This window comes from Eumetopias jubatus, unplaced genomic scaffold, assembly GCF_037043125.1.
Source record: "Eumetopias jubatus isolate StellerSeaLion01/CBP00866 unplaced genomic scaffold, mEumJub1_p1.0 scaffold_13, whole genome shotgun sequence".
NCBI lineage: Eukaryota > Metazoa > Chordata > Mammalia > Carnivora > Otariidae > Eumetopias > Eumetopias jubatus.
The window spans coordinates 71464104-71479205 of record NW_028274819.1 but is presented as its reverse complement, the minus strand read 5'-3'; the positions used below and the strand labels follow the sequence as shown (position 1 = coordinate 71479205).

Here is a 15102-nt window from a genome sequence, read left to right as displayed (position 1 = left end):
TCATTTAGTTAAGGTACTGTTTGCCAGATTCCTTCCTGTAAAGTTACTAATACTCTCCTTTCCTGTTTTGTTCTTTATAATTAAGTCACCAAATCCAGAGCAGACTTTTATAGACTTTCCAATAATTGGAATTATAATGCTTTAGTGAATATCTCTTACATTTCCTTGTGTTGTTTGGTGCTTATCAAAAGTAGTTGAAAAGGAATTGAGAGTTGCTTCACAGGACAGGTACTAAATTGTGTGCTAAAATACCATACTAGTTTGTGGAAATGCTCTTTATTTTACACTGTAGTTAACCCTAAATATTATCAAAATTTTTTATTTTTAAATTTAATACCTAAACATTTTATTTTCCAAACTAACAGGGGAACATGGAAATGCCATAAGTACCTAATAATGCATTTCCCCATTACTTGTGTGGTATGGATTTACACGGGATACTTCATTTGTGAATTTGTTCATCATATTTGCCTGTTTCTTTCTAATAGGTAATTAGTATTTATCTATTGATTTGCATTATATTATATTCTACCTACTGTTATTTGTCCACTACTTTGGTAAACATTTTGCTTTGTTCATGAAGGCTTGTATTTTACAAAACATACAGAAAATTGCAAATTTTAGAAGTGTCCATAAAAATGATTCCTGAGAAGGAAGGAATTTTGGTAACAGGGTTATAGATTTATAGTCCCATGTTCAAGACTAACTTTACTGAGGAGAAAAAAATACCAGGCTGCATTCCATTGACATGAGAAATATGCAAATAGTTCCTCATGTTCTCATCACAAGTTCAAATGTGGGATCCCTTATAGACAGAACTTACAGGAAGCAGTACAACATGCTAAATGAACATTTGCCTCTTTATATGCGTCCCTGTGAGTTAACTATTCATTTTCTATGCTATTTCTGAAAAAGTTTTCTTGAAACATTGCCATGACACTGAAATTTGGCCCTCGTTGTAGTTTATGAGGAAGAACAAGGGTCTGAGTGTTTCAGATACTGCACTTTGAGCAGAGAATGATATTAACAAGCTCTTGTTTCAGCCAAGATGTGATGAGTGACTAGAGTTTAGAGAAATGATAATGCCTGTCAGATACTTGCATCTAGCCAACTAGGTCAGACTTGAAGAGAAGACTAAGCACCTCTCCTTTGACTTATTAAACTGAGACATATACCACTGCATTTCTTCTACCCCAGCTTGGTTCAAATCTGCAAGTAAAACACATTGCTCAGAATGCAGAGGAGCCTTGGAAACACTGTACTAAGTGAGAGAAACGAAATACAAAAAACCCACATATTATGTGACTCAGTTTGAATGAAGTGTACATAGTAGACAAAAATCCATAAAGACTCAAGTTAGTGTTACAGTTGAGGAGGGAGGGGAACGTGGTCAGGGAGTAAATATTAATGGGTTTTTGATTTTTTGTGGGGGGGGATGGAAATGTCCTGGGATTAAATATTTATGATGGTTGAACAACTCTTTGGATATTACCAAAACCACTGAATTATGTACTTTAAAGGAATGAATTTAATGGTATGCAAATATTATCTCACTAAACTGTTATTTAAAAATAGGAAAAGGCATTGATTATATTCCAGAAAATGCTCCAAAATAAACAATTTTTGTTAAAAGAAAACTTAATAAACAAATTTATAATTCAACATGGTTATACAATTTTATAAACATACAATAGTTCTGTTGTCTTAAGTCACAGTGTTCTCAAAGACCACTATTATCCTGTGGCCTCACATGAAAAGGTTTTGGGACAGGAATTCCCTCAGACAAGGGAATTTGTCAAATAAATGCTCATGAAACTTGATTTTTCAGGGGGCACCAAAGCAAAGGAAAGGCTTCAGAGGGAAAGAGAAGGAGAGATGAGGGAAACTATATATGAGGGAACCTTTGTAATCATCATAGAAGCTCACAGTTCCATTGTCATAACCCAGAAACACTCCAATCTGACCCAGAGGCCTTTTCACATACTGAATTAGGGGTGGGCAGTTGGTGGAGAGACCATAACAATTGTTTATCTTCAAAGAAAACAGAAGAAATGCTTCCACAGGATGAATAATGCCATCATTATCACTGGTCAAGGAATCTTTACAGACTCCCAGAATCCAATTTGGGGAGCACGTGACATCCACCTCCCAGTAATGCTGACTGTAGGTAAAGACCTGAGGTCTCAGACCTGCAAAGCTCTTGGCACCATGGGACTCTCTGGATATGCCTTGATGGGTGACTCTAAGCATCACACTTCCAGCATCCTTAGAAAGGCACCTGTAGCTACCAGTGGCTTCCTGACTCAGAACATTATCTACTATAAAGAGAGGCAAAAAAGAGGTCAGCAAATGGGATTTCCATGTCCTAAGGGACATGGCTCTCTACCCACCAACTACTTTCTTCATTTCCCCTCAGAAGCAATGAAAAACAGAGTAAAGAGAGTTCAGATTGGCTTACCTATGAAGACCAAGAGTTGTCACTGTTTCTGCAGCACACAGAAATCCTTCAATCATACAGAAAAAAGAAAAACATCCAGACATATCATGAACTGGGAAGCAGTCATTTAATGTCAATATGGATAAGTTATTTCAGGACACAGCTATTTTTTTTTCTTACTTTAGAAAACTTTTCTTGTGTTGTTTGTCTTTATTACTATTTAGTAAATAGATAGCACTTAGCTATTATATGGGCGTTTACTGGGATATAACTGGTACTTGTTACATTTTTCAAATGTCAAAAATTTGATAGAAATCTACATATGCATAGCTTAGAAACTTCTGAAAAGAATGTTCTGGTTTTACATTATCTGTTCAGACCCCAAATTCAGTCGAATCCCAGTTTCAGCCCTCTGCTGTCTAGACAGGCTCTCTACTGTGGGCCTGCTATGGTTGAGCCCTGTTCATATACACATCCCTCACCTTTCAGGGTTTTGAGATTGATCTAATAACATTACAATTATCCTGCCAATGACAATTTTGTTTTTTTCTCTGTCAAAACTTTCTGAGTTTATAAATAATAAATATTCTTTGTACAATGCATGATAAATGCACTTGAATATAGAACAAATTAAAAACTACCACTGCCATATTTAAACTTTTAGGAGTGGAGTAAATTGAATAAACATACAATATTTTTTGCTATTCTGAGAACTAAATAGTCTCGCTCTTCCTAACCGCATGACCAGCCTGATGATTGCTCTTCTCTTGCTCTGTTTGTGTGTCAGATGTAACTAAAAATATGTATCTTGCTTTGCATTTGCAGTAAAGTGTAAGTTGGAAAATTTAGTCTTGATCATTGTAATATGACTATTCAAAGAGAAAAGGGATAATAACTTTGGAAAGTCATATACTACTTTCATGTCAAAAAATAAATAAAATTAAAAGGGAAGAAGGCTCATTCCGAAGAACCACTCAAGAGATCAAGGACTGATTGGCAAAGGGCTGGCTCTTACCTCTGAAGTTGTTCAGTATATTTAGGATTCCCATGATGTTCTCTGAAGTGAGCTCTGCGTTTACTGGCTGAGGCTTGTGCATCTGCGCCAATTCAGTCCTGTAAAGAATGATGTCAGTTATACTTCTGGGCCAAAGGTCAATCACACAACTGTTATAAAAGTAGCAGCTTTTAATAAAAGAGTTTTCATTAGAATTTTCCCACTTTGGTTAATTTGGTATATGTTATAGTCTATGTTGCCTTACCTTTTTTCTAAATTTAAATTATATCAAATTCTAACTTCCCCATTCTTCTCAGATATTATTCCATTTCTAAAATTACTGAGGATCATTCTTTCCCTCTGCTCCACCTCAGGTAAAGCAAAGATCCTGGGGGTCTTACAGAGAACAGAAAGTTCAGGCAAAGCCTTTGGGAGTCCAGTCTGCAAGTAGTCACTAATGATACATTCAGTGTCTACAAGAGGAAAGCCCACTGAACCAGAAAGCCTTGCTCTTTTCTGTCCAGCAAGAGAATCTAATTGTAGCCTAGCAGCCCTGGTCCTGAGGGTCTGACCCCCTGTGGGCACCAGGAAGCCATTCCCTCTGAGGCCTTGCCTACAACAGGATGTGCTATTCTTACTGCTGGGAACAAAATATACCCCCCTTCCATTCTTAGGAAATCTTCCTCTTTCCTGTCTTTTCACATCCAAGGCTCTAGAGTAGGGACCTCTTCTGTGACACCTTAGAAAAATTCCTTTAGTAAGGTTTATTGTGGTGAGGCTGGAGCAGTTGGGTGGGGAGTGGGTGGAAGGTCACATGGTTTTTAAGTATATTTGAATTCAGCCACATAATAAGAAACCTCCTGAGACCAAGGAGCAGAAAGACTTCAGGCTTCTTTTAAAACAAATAGAAAGTAGGGGTGCCTGGGTGCCACAGTTGGTTAAGTGTTCGACTCTTGATTTTGGCTCAGGTCATGATCTCATCGGATCCAGCCCCACGTCAGACTCATGCTCAGCAGGGAGTCTGCTTAAGATTCTCTCTCTCTCCCTCTGACACTCTCCCCCACTCTCTCTAAAATAATTAAATAAATTTTATTAAAAAAATAGAAAGTAGCCACAGAGGATGACGTTAAGAGCTCAAAACATGTACAAGAACAAGAGACTTACTCAGTAATCAGAAATCATTAGTTCAAACTCACCTTTGCAATACATTTCCCAAGTCCTGCAAGGAAAAAAAGTAATGTTAATCATGAGAGTTTTGTTCTTTTGCATCTTCTCTAGTATTCTTGTTTGTTTAAATAATGTATTTTTTCTCTTATTGCCCTCTAAGGAACAATCAGAAACTACCTTCATAATAGAACCTACACTAAAGCATGATAGGCTTCTTTGGGGTGTATTAAAGAAGGAAGGAAGTCAGGAAGTCAGGAAGTCAGGAAGGGGCTGTGTAGTGATGCATTATGATTTAGGTTTCCACTGTCACTCAGCACCCAGTCTTATTCCCAAGAAGAGATCTGACCATTTACAATAACAATGAAAGCAAAACAGTGAACTTAGATATAAAAAAAATTATGGAGTGCATTGAAATTGATTATCAAATTCTACAATTCTTGCCTAAGCAAAGGGCAAAACCTTAGTATCTTCAGCAAGTTACTTCTGGGGCTGGGTGGGGTGGGGGGTGGTGGTGGTTGGAGACAGAGAGTGACAATGGATTAAGGCAACATAAATTGAGAATTACCTCAACAAAGTTAATCTTTTTCTGGTTACAGGTTTTTTCTGATTTTGGTAATTTATCTGTGTGGTTAGTACTCCTGATTACACAGTGATAATTTTGTCCTAGGTGAGCTACTAAGAGGGCAAAAATCTCCCAAGAATTACCAGGATATGAGGAAATAAATAGTTGGACAGACATAATGATGGAAATCAATGAACAGTATCACTTAGCCGAGAGTAATGGTATATGTGGGTAACATTTCCATGTCAAGGCAACATTGCCCAAAAAAGGATTCTTGCCTGTGAGGATGGACCCTCCCTTCTCACCTGGAATAGCTCCATGTCAGGCTTGCGGCACACCTCAGTCAGCTCTCTATACATTTCTTTTAGGCTTTCTTTCTGTTGGGTCATTCTGAGTTCACTTTCCTTGAGTTATTAGACAATCTCCTTTTCTTCTTTCTCCAGTGTCTCCAGATGGAGTTGCTCCTCTTCATGGAGAAATAGATGCATCTTCTGATACTGTGATTTGATCATCACCTGCCTTAAGGCCACATAGTCCTGAAGAGATAGTAGATGCAAAGGGTTACATATCCTCCCTCTCAACAGAGAGTTCTATTTCCTTAGTGTCATCAAGAAAGTACTTGACAAACTTTGTGCCCTACATCTCCACGTGTCTTGAATATTTGCTGGTCCTTTCCGTTCACCCTTTCTCTAGGTTCTTAAGACTCCTCCCTTGTTTGAATCAAACGCAACTTTTATTCAGTCAAAATGAGTACAGTGTGACAAAAGTCAGGTCAAGTCAGGCCAGGTGGCTTCTCACCTGGCTCCTACCCCAGACCACTCTTCCCATGGGAGAAGGGTTTCCAGGATGAGGGGGCTGCTAAGAGGCCAGTGCAGGGACAGAGGGGGCACTGTGTGGGAGTTTTGAGGACCTTTGGCACAGGCCCAGCATTTGGGAGAAGGGGTAGACTGCCCTTTCCCGAGTCCACATGGACATGACTCCAGTCTTCTAGGAAAACACCACAAATTCTATCTTCTTCATCTAATTAACTAAACTTAGTGGGGGTTCCCCACTACACAGGCTCTCTAGCTGTGATACTCCATCAATTATTTCCTTTCTTACTGGAAGCTCTTTTTTTCTCTTGTTCTTTTGACTGATTTTCCTAAATATTTAAAAATATTTATGTATACATCATATTTTATAGATTTTTAAATAAATTCTCTAGTTTTCCTCCAGGAGCTACACTATTGCTCTCCTCTATTCACCTCAAATTTATTGCAATGTTTTCTTAAACTCAGTGTTTGAGAAGATTTATCCAAACCTTCAAGGTTGGATTAGGAATACCTTTCATGCCTTAGTTATCCCTATATGGGATGCTAGTATATCTAGCATTTTTGCACTAGCTTTTGTTGGCCTGTATATTTGTGATTACTGATACATCATTTGAAACAACTACTTTTTCTTGGAAAAAAATTATCCTTTAGTTGGTAACTTAAATTTAGCTACTAGTCTCAACCAGCATTATGTCAATCTGCATAAAAACAGAATATTTTCATTCTTACCTCAAATGACTGGATTTTGCTCGCTTCTTGATTCAGATCGTTTTGTGTTTCTTGAGTCATGTTCCATAAAGAGCCCATTCTCTTCAGAAATTTCTCCTGCAAAATAACCATGAGCTTTAGCAAGACAGAAGATGATATTATAGATTTTATCCCCTTATCTATGGGAAAAGTCAGTGGCTGAGAAAACTGCAATCTTGAGTTAGCATGGAGAGATCAGATTTCTCCCCATGAATCTAATTTGATTCTAATATTTGGGATATCAGAGGTGACAAACATAATAGAGATTTGAGGGTACTCTGTAGATAATATAATCTATTTTCTGAGAAACTGGCATTCAGATTTTTATGTAATTTGACTGTGAAGACATCAAGCTTGCATCAGAAGCCAGGGATCCCAGTACTAGCCACCTGCCCCACAGTGGCATCAACTGCACATATTTGGACAATGTTTCTAAGGACATTTCCCTTCTTAGAGGCTCAACATAGCTATGATTATAGTGTCAACATTGGTCAGCAGCATTGAAAAGATGCATGTACATCTTGGTATTTCTATTGAAAAATCACCACCTCTGCTATCTCCACTCAAGTCAACTTCCTTATCATTTTCCTGATCTTGCTCTCCGATTTAGAAGACTGTAAGATTCCAAATGGCTTTAGAGGCGTCACTTACCCTGTATTCCTCAGCAGCCCACTGTACCGGACTGTGGCTATGAGCCACGTGCTCTGCTAATTCAGAACAGGGTGTGCAGAGCAGGTTCTTGTCAACCTCACAGAAGAGCCCCTTTGCTTCTTTGTGCAGCACACAGATCTGCTCCTCGGAGCTGCTGACATGGTAAGCTTGGGCCTGTCTGGCAAGGGAAGCCAGCTTCTTGAGTGTAATATATGTTTTGAGGTCTGACTTCTCTGAAACTCCCCTGCATTCAGGGCAGCACATTGGGGTTTGGGCTTCTTCCCAGCAGAGGCATAGGCAGAGATTGCAAAAGCTGTGCCCACAGTCAGTGGTGACAAGGTCTAAGTAGTGGTTCATACAGATGGAGCAGATGAGTACATTCTGAAAGGCTTGCAAGGTGTCCACATTCATGTTTCTATAAGCTTTTTAAAAAGAAAAAAGAGAAAGAAAAGTCACTTTTCTGTGATGATAAGGAAAAAAAAAAAAAGGAGCCTTTAGACAAAAGCTTGTCTGCTTGAACTCTATCTAATTTACCTATTAATTTAGTCCCAGTACAAACGTAGGCATGATAAGTATAAACAGGTTGGGTTTATGCTATGGAACAAGAAAATGGGACAAGAGAGTTCTCTCCATCCTTTTTGTTTCAAATAGTGTTCCCAATCAGAATTAGACTACGTGGACAAGCTTAAAGATTGGGGCAGGGAGTAAAAGTTAGGATGATTCCATAGTAACATTTCTTAGCTGATTGGTCCAGAAGCACATATAGAATCTCAATCTCTCCCATTCTCTCTCTCTGTGTGTCTCTCTCTCCATGACTCCACAACTGTAATACACACACACACACTTCATCTCTATGCTAATAGCCTCCTTGCATCCTGTCTCCAAACTGACAGGTGTATTTTTCTAAAGACATATAAAATTGATTAGGTTTAATTTAAACTTGTTTAATTTAATCAGTGTTGACTTCACCTTTGACTCCTGAAACTACAATTAGTTGAATTTGTGTTTCTAACTTTAATAACAAAATGCTACCTTTCAGGAAATAAAGTATAAAAATTATCTTTTGTTTCTAGTTCAGAAAAGAGTTTTTCCCAGAGTCAGTTGAGATCATCTGAACACCTTCACATCTTGAACTGGAGAATGTTCAAGCTACAGTGCTAATCAGCAACAATTAATCATTTTTTTTTAGCAAACAGAAAGAGAATAAGCACTGGGATTCCCTTTCTGCACTAGAAAATAGGGAGCTACAGTTAAAGGAAGCATGATCGATTCATCTTTATTTTTGGTATTTCCCCATGGTGACTAATGCCACTTCTGGGGAGTCCTTACCAGTTGGTTGGATCTATATTGAACATTTTTCAAATCTAGTCTGCAAACTGAAGGTTTTAGAGGGACAGCAAATAGGACTTTTACAACAAAGGTTTTCTAATTAATTCACCACACTAAATTTTTAGGTTGTTGGGTATAAAGACTATTACATGCATACATTATGTTGAATATTTCAGGTGCTTTATGGGTTCCGTAATTGCATAAAAACTGCAGAAATCTCAGGGCACCTGGTTGGCTTAGTCAGTTAAGCCTCCGACTCCTGATTTTGGCTCAGGTCATGATCTCAGGGTTGTGGGATCAAGCTCTGCAGTTAGGCTCCAAGCTCAGCACGGGGCCTGCTTGTTCCTTTCTCCTGCTTCTCTCCCTGCTCCCTCTCTCTTTCCTTTCAAATAAGTAAATAAATAAAATCTTAAAAAGGACCTAAAAAAATTTAGTAACACATAAGGTAATAGAATAAAAAATAATCAATTTAATGTAACAAATATTAGTATATTAAAAATGCTCTAGTTACAGATATTTTAAATATTGATGCATTTTAAATAACTAGGAAAGCTATTTTTTTGCTTGGACAAGACCCAAGCAGGACAACAGCTAAATTGAAAGTATTTGTATAAGAAAAAGTAGGCATGAAGATATTTATTGTAAATTCCATACTCACAGAGTTTACTGAGTAGCCTCACCTGTGAAAGCTCTGGAAGGTCTGGAAGGGCTGTTGATAGCAGGGTCAGCAGGGACTCTTCACTCTCCAAAGCCTGGCAGCTGCAAATTCAGCCAATCTACCCCAGAGAAAAAGTCCTCTCTGGACAAATGTGCTTTTTATATGATTAAGTTCACCTAAGGTCACACCTACTTCTTGAGATTGGCTGTTGTCTTCAGAAAGAAGTGGAAATGGCTGATTAGGTTGTATAAAAAGGTTTAAAAATGGCTACTTAAGAGTTTATAGCATATAGAGAAAAACATTTGAGGGCTAATGCTCTAATAATCTGGATTTGTTTTGGGGTATGATGGAAGAAGTTGAACTCATACAAGTTGCTCAAAAAGACATTTTAACTGAAGCAATTACTTCATTAAATGACTTTTTATTTTACAAGCTTTGACTTCACAATTTTTAAAATTTGTTTTCTTACACTACTTTTTATTTTATTTATTTTATTTTTTAAAAAAGATTTTATTTACTTATTTGAGAGAGTGAAAGAGACAGCGAGAGAGCTTGAGTGAGAGAGTGGGGAGAGAGAGAAGAATGCTCCACACTGAGCAGGGAGCCTAATGCAGGATTCAATCCCAAGGACACTGGGATCATGACCTGAGCCAAAGGCAGACACTTAACCCACTGAGCCACCCCGGTGCCCTTACTCTACTTTTTAAATTGCTTATTAAGCTCTAGCTATTGTTTATCTGATTATGTCAAAACAATAACACATTAAATGGAAAAACCAACAAATCTGCACTGTGCAAATTTCTCATAAAAAATTAAAAAGTGTGGGATGCATGGGTGGCTCAGTGAGTTAAGTGTCTGACTCTTGATTTCAGCTCCAGTCATGATCTCAGGGTCATGGGATCAGGCCCCTCAGGGCTCCACACTCAGCACTGAGTCTGCTTGGGATTCTCTCTCTCCCTCTCCCTCCGCTCCTCCCCCCACTCACACGCACCCCCCCTCTAAAATAAATAAATAAAATCTTTAAAAAAATAAAATAAATAAAAATAAAAAGTGCACCTAGGCACTCAATTGGGTTTTAAATAATTGTATGTATAACTCTGTTAGTTTTATATAATTGTATATATAAATTTGCTAGTTTTTTTCTTACCTTCAATATTTGATGACTATTTTGTAATGACTGGTTTATATAAAAATAAAATCTCTTTAGTAGACTCTTGTACCTTGGCAAATAATTTTAGTTTATTTTTTTAATATTTTATTGTTATGTTAATCACCATACATTACATCATTAGCTTTTGATGTAGTGTTCCATGATTCATTGTTTGTGCATAACACCCAGTCCTCCACACAGAATGTGCCCTCTTTAATACCCATCACCAGACTAACCCATCCCCCCACCCCCCTCCCCTCTAGAACCCTCAGTTTGTTTTTCAGAGTCCATCATCTCTCATGGTTCGTCTCCCCCTCCAACTTACTCCCCTTCATTCTTCCCCTCCTGCTATCTTCTTTTTTTCTTAACATATATTGCATTATTTGTTTCAGAGGTACAGATCTGTGATTCAACAGTCTTGCACAATTCACAGCGCTCACCATAGCACATACCCTCCCTAATGTCTATCACCCAGCCACCCCCTCCCTCCCACCCCCCACCACTCCAGCAACCCTCAGTTTGTTTCCTGAGATTAAGAGATCCTCATATCAGTGAGGTCATATGATACATGTCTTTCTCTGATTGATTTATTTCACTCAGCATAACACCCTCCACTTCCATCCACGTCGTTGCAAATGGCAAGATCTCATTCCTTTTGATGGCTGCATAATAATCCATTGTGTATATATACCACTTCTTCTTTATCCATTCATCTGTTGATGGACATCTTGACTCTTTCCAAAGTTTGGCTATTGTGGACATTGCTGCTATAAACATTGGGGTGCACGTAACCCTTCAGATCCCTACATTTGTATCTTTGTGGTAAATACCCAGTAGTGCAATTGCTGGATCGTATGGTAGCTCTATTTTCAACTTTTTGAGGAACCTCCATACTGTTTTCCAGAGTGGTTGCACCAGCTTGCATTCCCACCAACAGTGTAGGAGGGTTCCCCTTTCTCCACATCCCCGCCAACATCTGTCGTTTCCTGACTTGTTAATTTTAGCCATTCTGAGTGGTGTGAGGTGGTATCTCATTGAGGTTTTGATTTGGATTTCCCTGATGCCGAGCGATGTTGAGCACTTTGTCATCTCTCTGTTGGCCATTTGGATGTCTTCTTTGGAAAAAGGTCTGTTCATGTCTTCTGCCCATTTCTTGATTGGATTATTTGTTCTTTGGGTGTTGAGTTTGATAATTTCCTTATAGATTTTGGATACCAGGCCTTTATCTGATATGTCATTTGCAAATATTTTCTCCCATTTTGTTGGTTGTCTTTTGGTTTTGTGGACTGTTTCTTTTGCTGTGCAAAAGCTTTTTATCTTGATGAAATCCCAATAGTTCATTTTTGCCCTTGCTTCCCTTGCCTTTGGCGATGTTTCTAGGAAGAAGTTGCTGTGGCTGAGGTCGAAGAGGTTGCTGCCTGTGTTCTCCTTTAGGATTTTGATGGACTCCTGTCTCCCGTTTAGGTCTTTCAACCATTTGGAGTCTATTTTTGTGTGTGGTGTAAGGAAATGGTCCAGTTTCATTCTTCTGCATGTGGCTGTCCAATTTTCCCAACACTATTTGTTGAAGAGACTGTCTTTTTTCCATTGGACATTCTTTCCTGCTTTGTCGAAGATGAGTTGACCATAGAGTTGAGGGTCCATTCTGGGCTCTCTATTCTGTTCCATTGATCTATGTGTCTGTTTTACTGCCAGTACCATACTGTCTTGATGATGACAGCTTTGTAATAGAGCTGGAAGTCCGGAATTATGATGCCACCGGCTTTGCTTTTCTTTTTCTGGTTCCATACAAATTTTAGGATTATTTGTTCCATTTCTTTGAAAAAACTGGATGGTATTTTGATGGGGATTGCATTGAATGTGTAGATTGCTCTAGGTAGCATTGACATCTTCACAATGTTGGTTCTTCCAATCCATGAGCATGGAACGTTTTTCCATTTCTTTGTGTCTTCTTCAATTTCTTTCCTGAGTATTTTATAGTTTTCTGAGTACAGGTCCTTTGCCTCTTTGGTTAAATTTATTCCTAGGTATTTTATGGTTTTGGGTGCAATTCTAAATGGGATCGACTCCTTAATTTGTGTCTCTTCTGTCTTGTTGTTGCTGTAAAAGAATGCCACTGATTTCTGTGCACTGATTTTATATCCTGCCACTTTACTGAATTCCTGTATGAGTTCTAGCAGTCTTGGGGTGGAGTCTTTTGGGTTTTCCACATACAGTATCATATTATCTGCAAAGAGTGAGAGTTTGACTTCCTCTTTGCCGATTTGGATGCCTTTAATTTCTTTTTGTTGTCTGATTGCTGTGGGTAGGACTTCTAATACTATGTTGAATAGCAGTGGTGATAGTGGACATCCCTGCCGCGTTCCTGACCTTAGGGGAAAAGCTCTCAGCTTTTCCCCATTGAAAATGATATTCGCTGTAGGTTTTTCATAGATGGCTTTTATGATATTGAGGTATGTACCCTCTATCCCTATACTCTGAAGAGTTTTGATCAAGAAAGGATGCTGTACTTTGTCAAATGCTTTTTCTGCATCTATTGAGAGGATCATATGATTCTTTTTCTTTCTTTTGTCAATGTATTGTATCATGTTGATTGATTTGTGGATGTTGAACCAACCTTGCAGCCCAGGGATAAATCCCACTTGGTCATGGTGAATAATCCTTTCAATGTATTGTTGGATCCTATTGGCTAGTATTTTGGTGAGAATTTTTGCATCCATGTTCATCAAGGATATTGGTCTATAATTCTCCTTTGTGATGGGGTCTTTGTCTGGTTTTGGGATCAAGGTAATGGTTGCCTCATAAAATGAGTTTGGAAGTTCTCCTTCCATTTCTATTTTTTGGTACAGTTTCAGGAGAATAGGTATTAATTCTTCTTTAAATGTTTGGTAGAATTCCCCTGCGAAGCCATCTGGCCCTGGGCTTTTGTTTGTTGGGAGATTTTTGATGACTGCTTCAATTTTCTTAGTGGTTATAGGTCTGTTTAGGTTTTTTATTTCTTCCTGGTTCAATTTTGGTAGTTGATACCTCTAGGAATGCATCCATTTCTTCCAGATTATCTAATTTGCTGGCATAGAGTTGTTCATAATATGTTCTTATAATTGTTTGTATTTCTTTGGTGTTGGTTGTGATTTCTCCTCTTTCATTCATGATTTTGTTGATTTGGGTCATTTCTCTTTTCTTTTTGATAAGTCTGGCCAGGGGTTTATCAATCTTGTTAATTCTTTCAAAGAACCAGCTCCTAGTTTCATTGATCTGTTCTACTGTTCTTTTGGTTTCTATTTCATTGATTTCTGCTCTGATCTTTATGATTTCTCTTCTCCTGCTGGGTTTAGACTTTATTGGCTGTTTTTTCTCTAGCTCCTTTAGGTGTAGGGTTAGGTTGTGTATTGAGACCTTTCTTGTTTCTTCAGAAAGTCTTGTATTGCTATATACTTTCCTCTCAGGACAGCCTTTGCTGTATCCCAAAGATTTTGTACAGTTGTGTTTTCATTTTCATTGGTTTCCATGAATTTTATTAATTCTTCTTTAATTTCCTGGTGGACCCATTCATTCTTTAGTAGGATGCTTTTTAGCCTCCATGTATTTGGGTTCTTTCCGACTTTCCTCTTGTGATTGAGTTCTAGTTTCAAAGCATTTTGGTCTGAAAATATGCAGGGATTCATCCCAATCTTTTGGTACCAGTTGAGACCTGATTTGTGACCTAGGATGTGATCAATTCTGGAGAATGTTCCATGGCACTAGAGAAGAATGTGTATTCCTTTGCTTTGGGATGGAATGTTCTGAATATGTCTGTGAAGTCCATTTGGTTTGGCCAATAATTTTAAACCAAATACTTTACACACACATATATATACATATACACACATACATATATATGATATATCTCAGTGTATGTACTTGTATTAAAATAGTATATAATGTGACAATACTTATTTATTCAAAAATTATGTGCACAATTATCTTTAATAAAATGCATACAGAAAAATATTTTTAATTGAGGCATAATTGACATATAACACTATATTAGTTTCAAGTGTTACAGCATGATTTGATATTTATATATATTACAAAATGAATGCCACCATATGTCTAGCTAACATCCATCACCATACATAGTCACAAAATTATTTAAATTCTAGGTGGTTAACACATACTGTAATATTGGTTTCAGGAGTAGAATTTAGTGATTCATCACTTACATATAATACCCAGTGCTCATCACAAGTGCTCTCCTTAATACTCATCACCATCTAGCCCATCTCCCACCCACCTCCCTCCAGCATCCTTCAGTTTATTCTCTATAGTTATGAATCTCTTATGGTTTGCTTCCCTGTCTCTTTTCTCCTTCCCATATGTTCATCTGTTTTGTTTCTTTAATTCCACCTATGAGTAAAATCATATGGTATTTGTCTTTCTCTGACTGACTTATTTATCTTAGCATAATACCCTCTAGCTCCATCCATGTCACTGCAAATGGAAAGCTTTCATTCTTTTTAATGGCCGAGTAGTGTCCCATTGTATATTTATAGCACGTCTTCTTTATCCATTTCATGATGATTACTTTTAAGATCTCTCTTACCAACTTTTTTCTT

General features: G+C 37.9%; 1 protein-coding gene across 1 annotated transcript; it reads right to left on the bottom strand.

Annotated features, from left to right (window-relative positions):
- Positions 1-1824: 1824 nt before the first annotated feature.
- On the bottom strand, positions 1825-7781 carry LOC114199709 (tripartite motif-containing protein 64C-like). The gene is given in 6 exon segments (XM_028091709.1): positions 1825-2318; positions 3453-3550; positions 4628-4650; positions 5466-5696; positions 6702-6797; positions 7371-7781. Coding segments are annotated over 6 exon segments (1353 nt in total).
- Positions 7782-15102: the final 7321 nt, after the last annotated feature.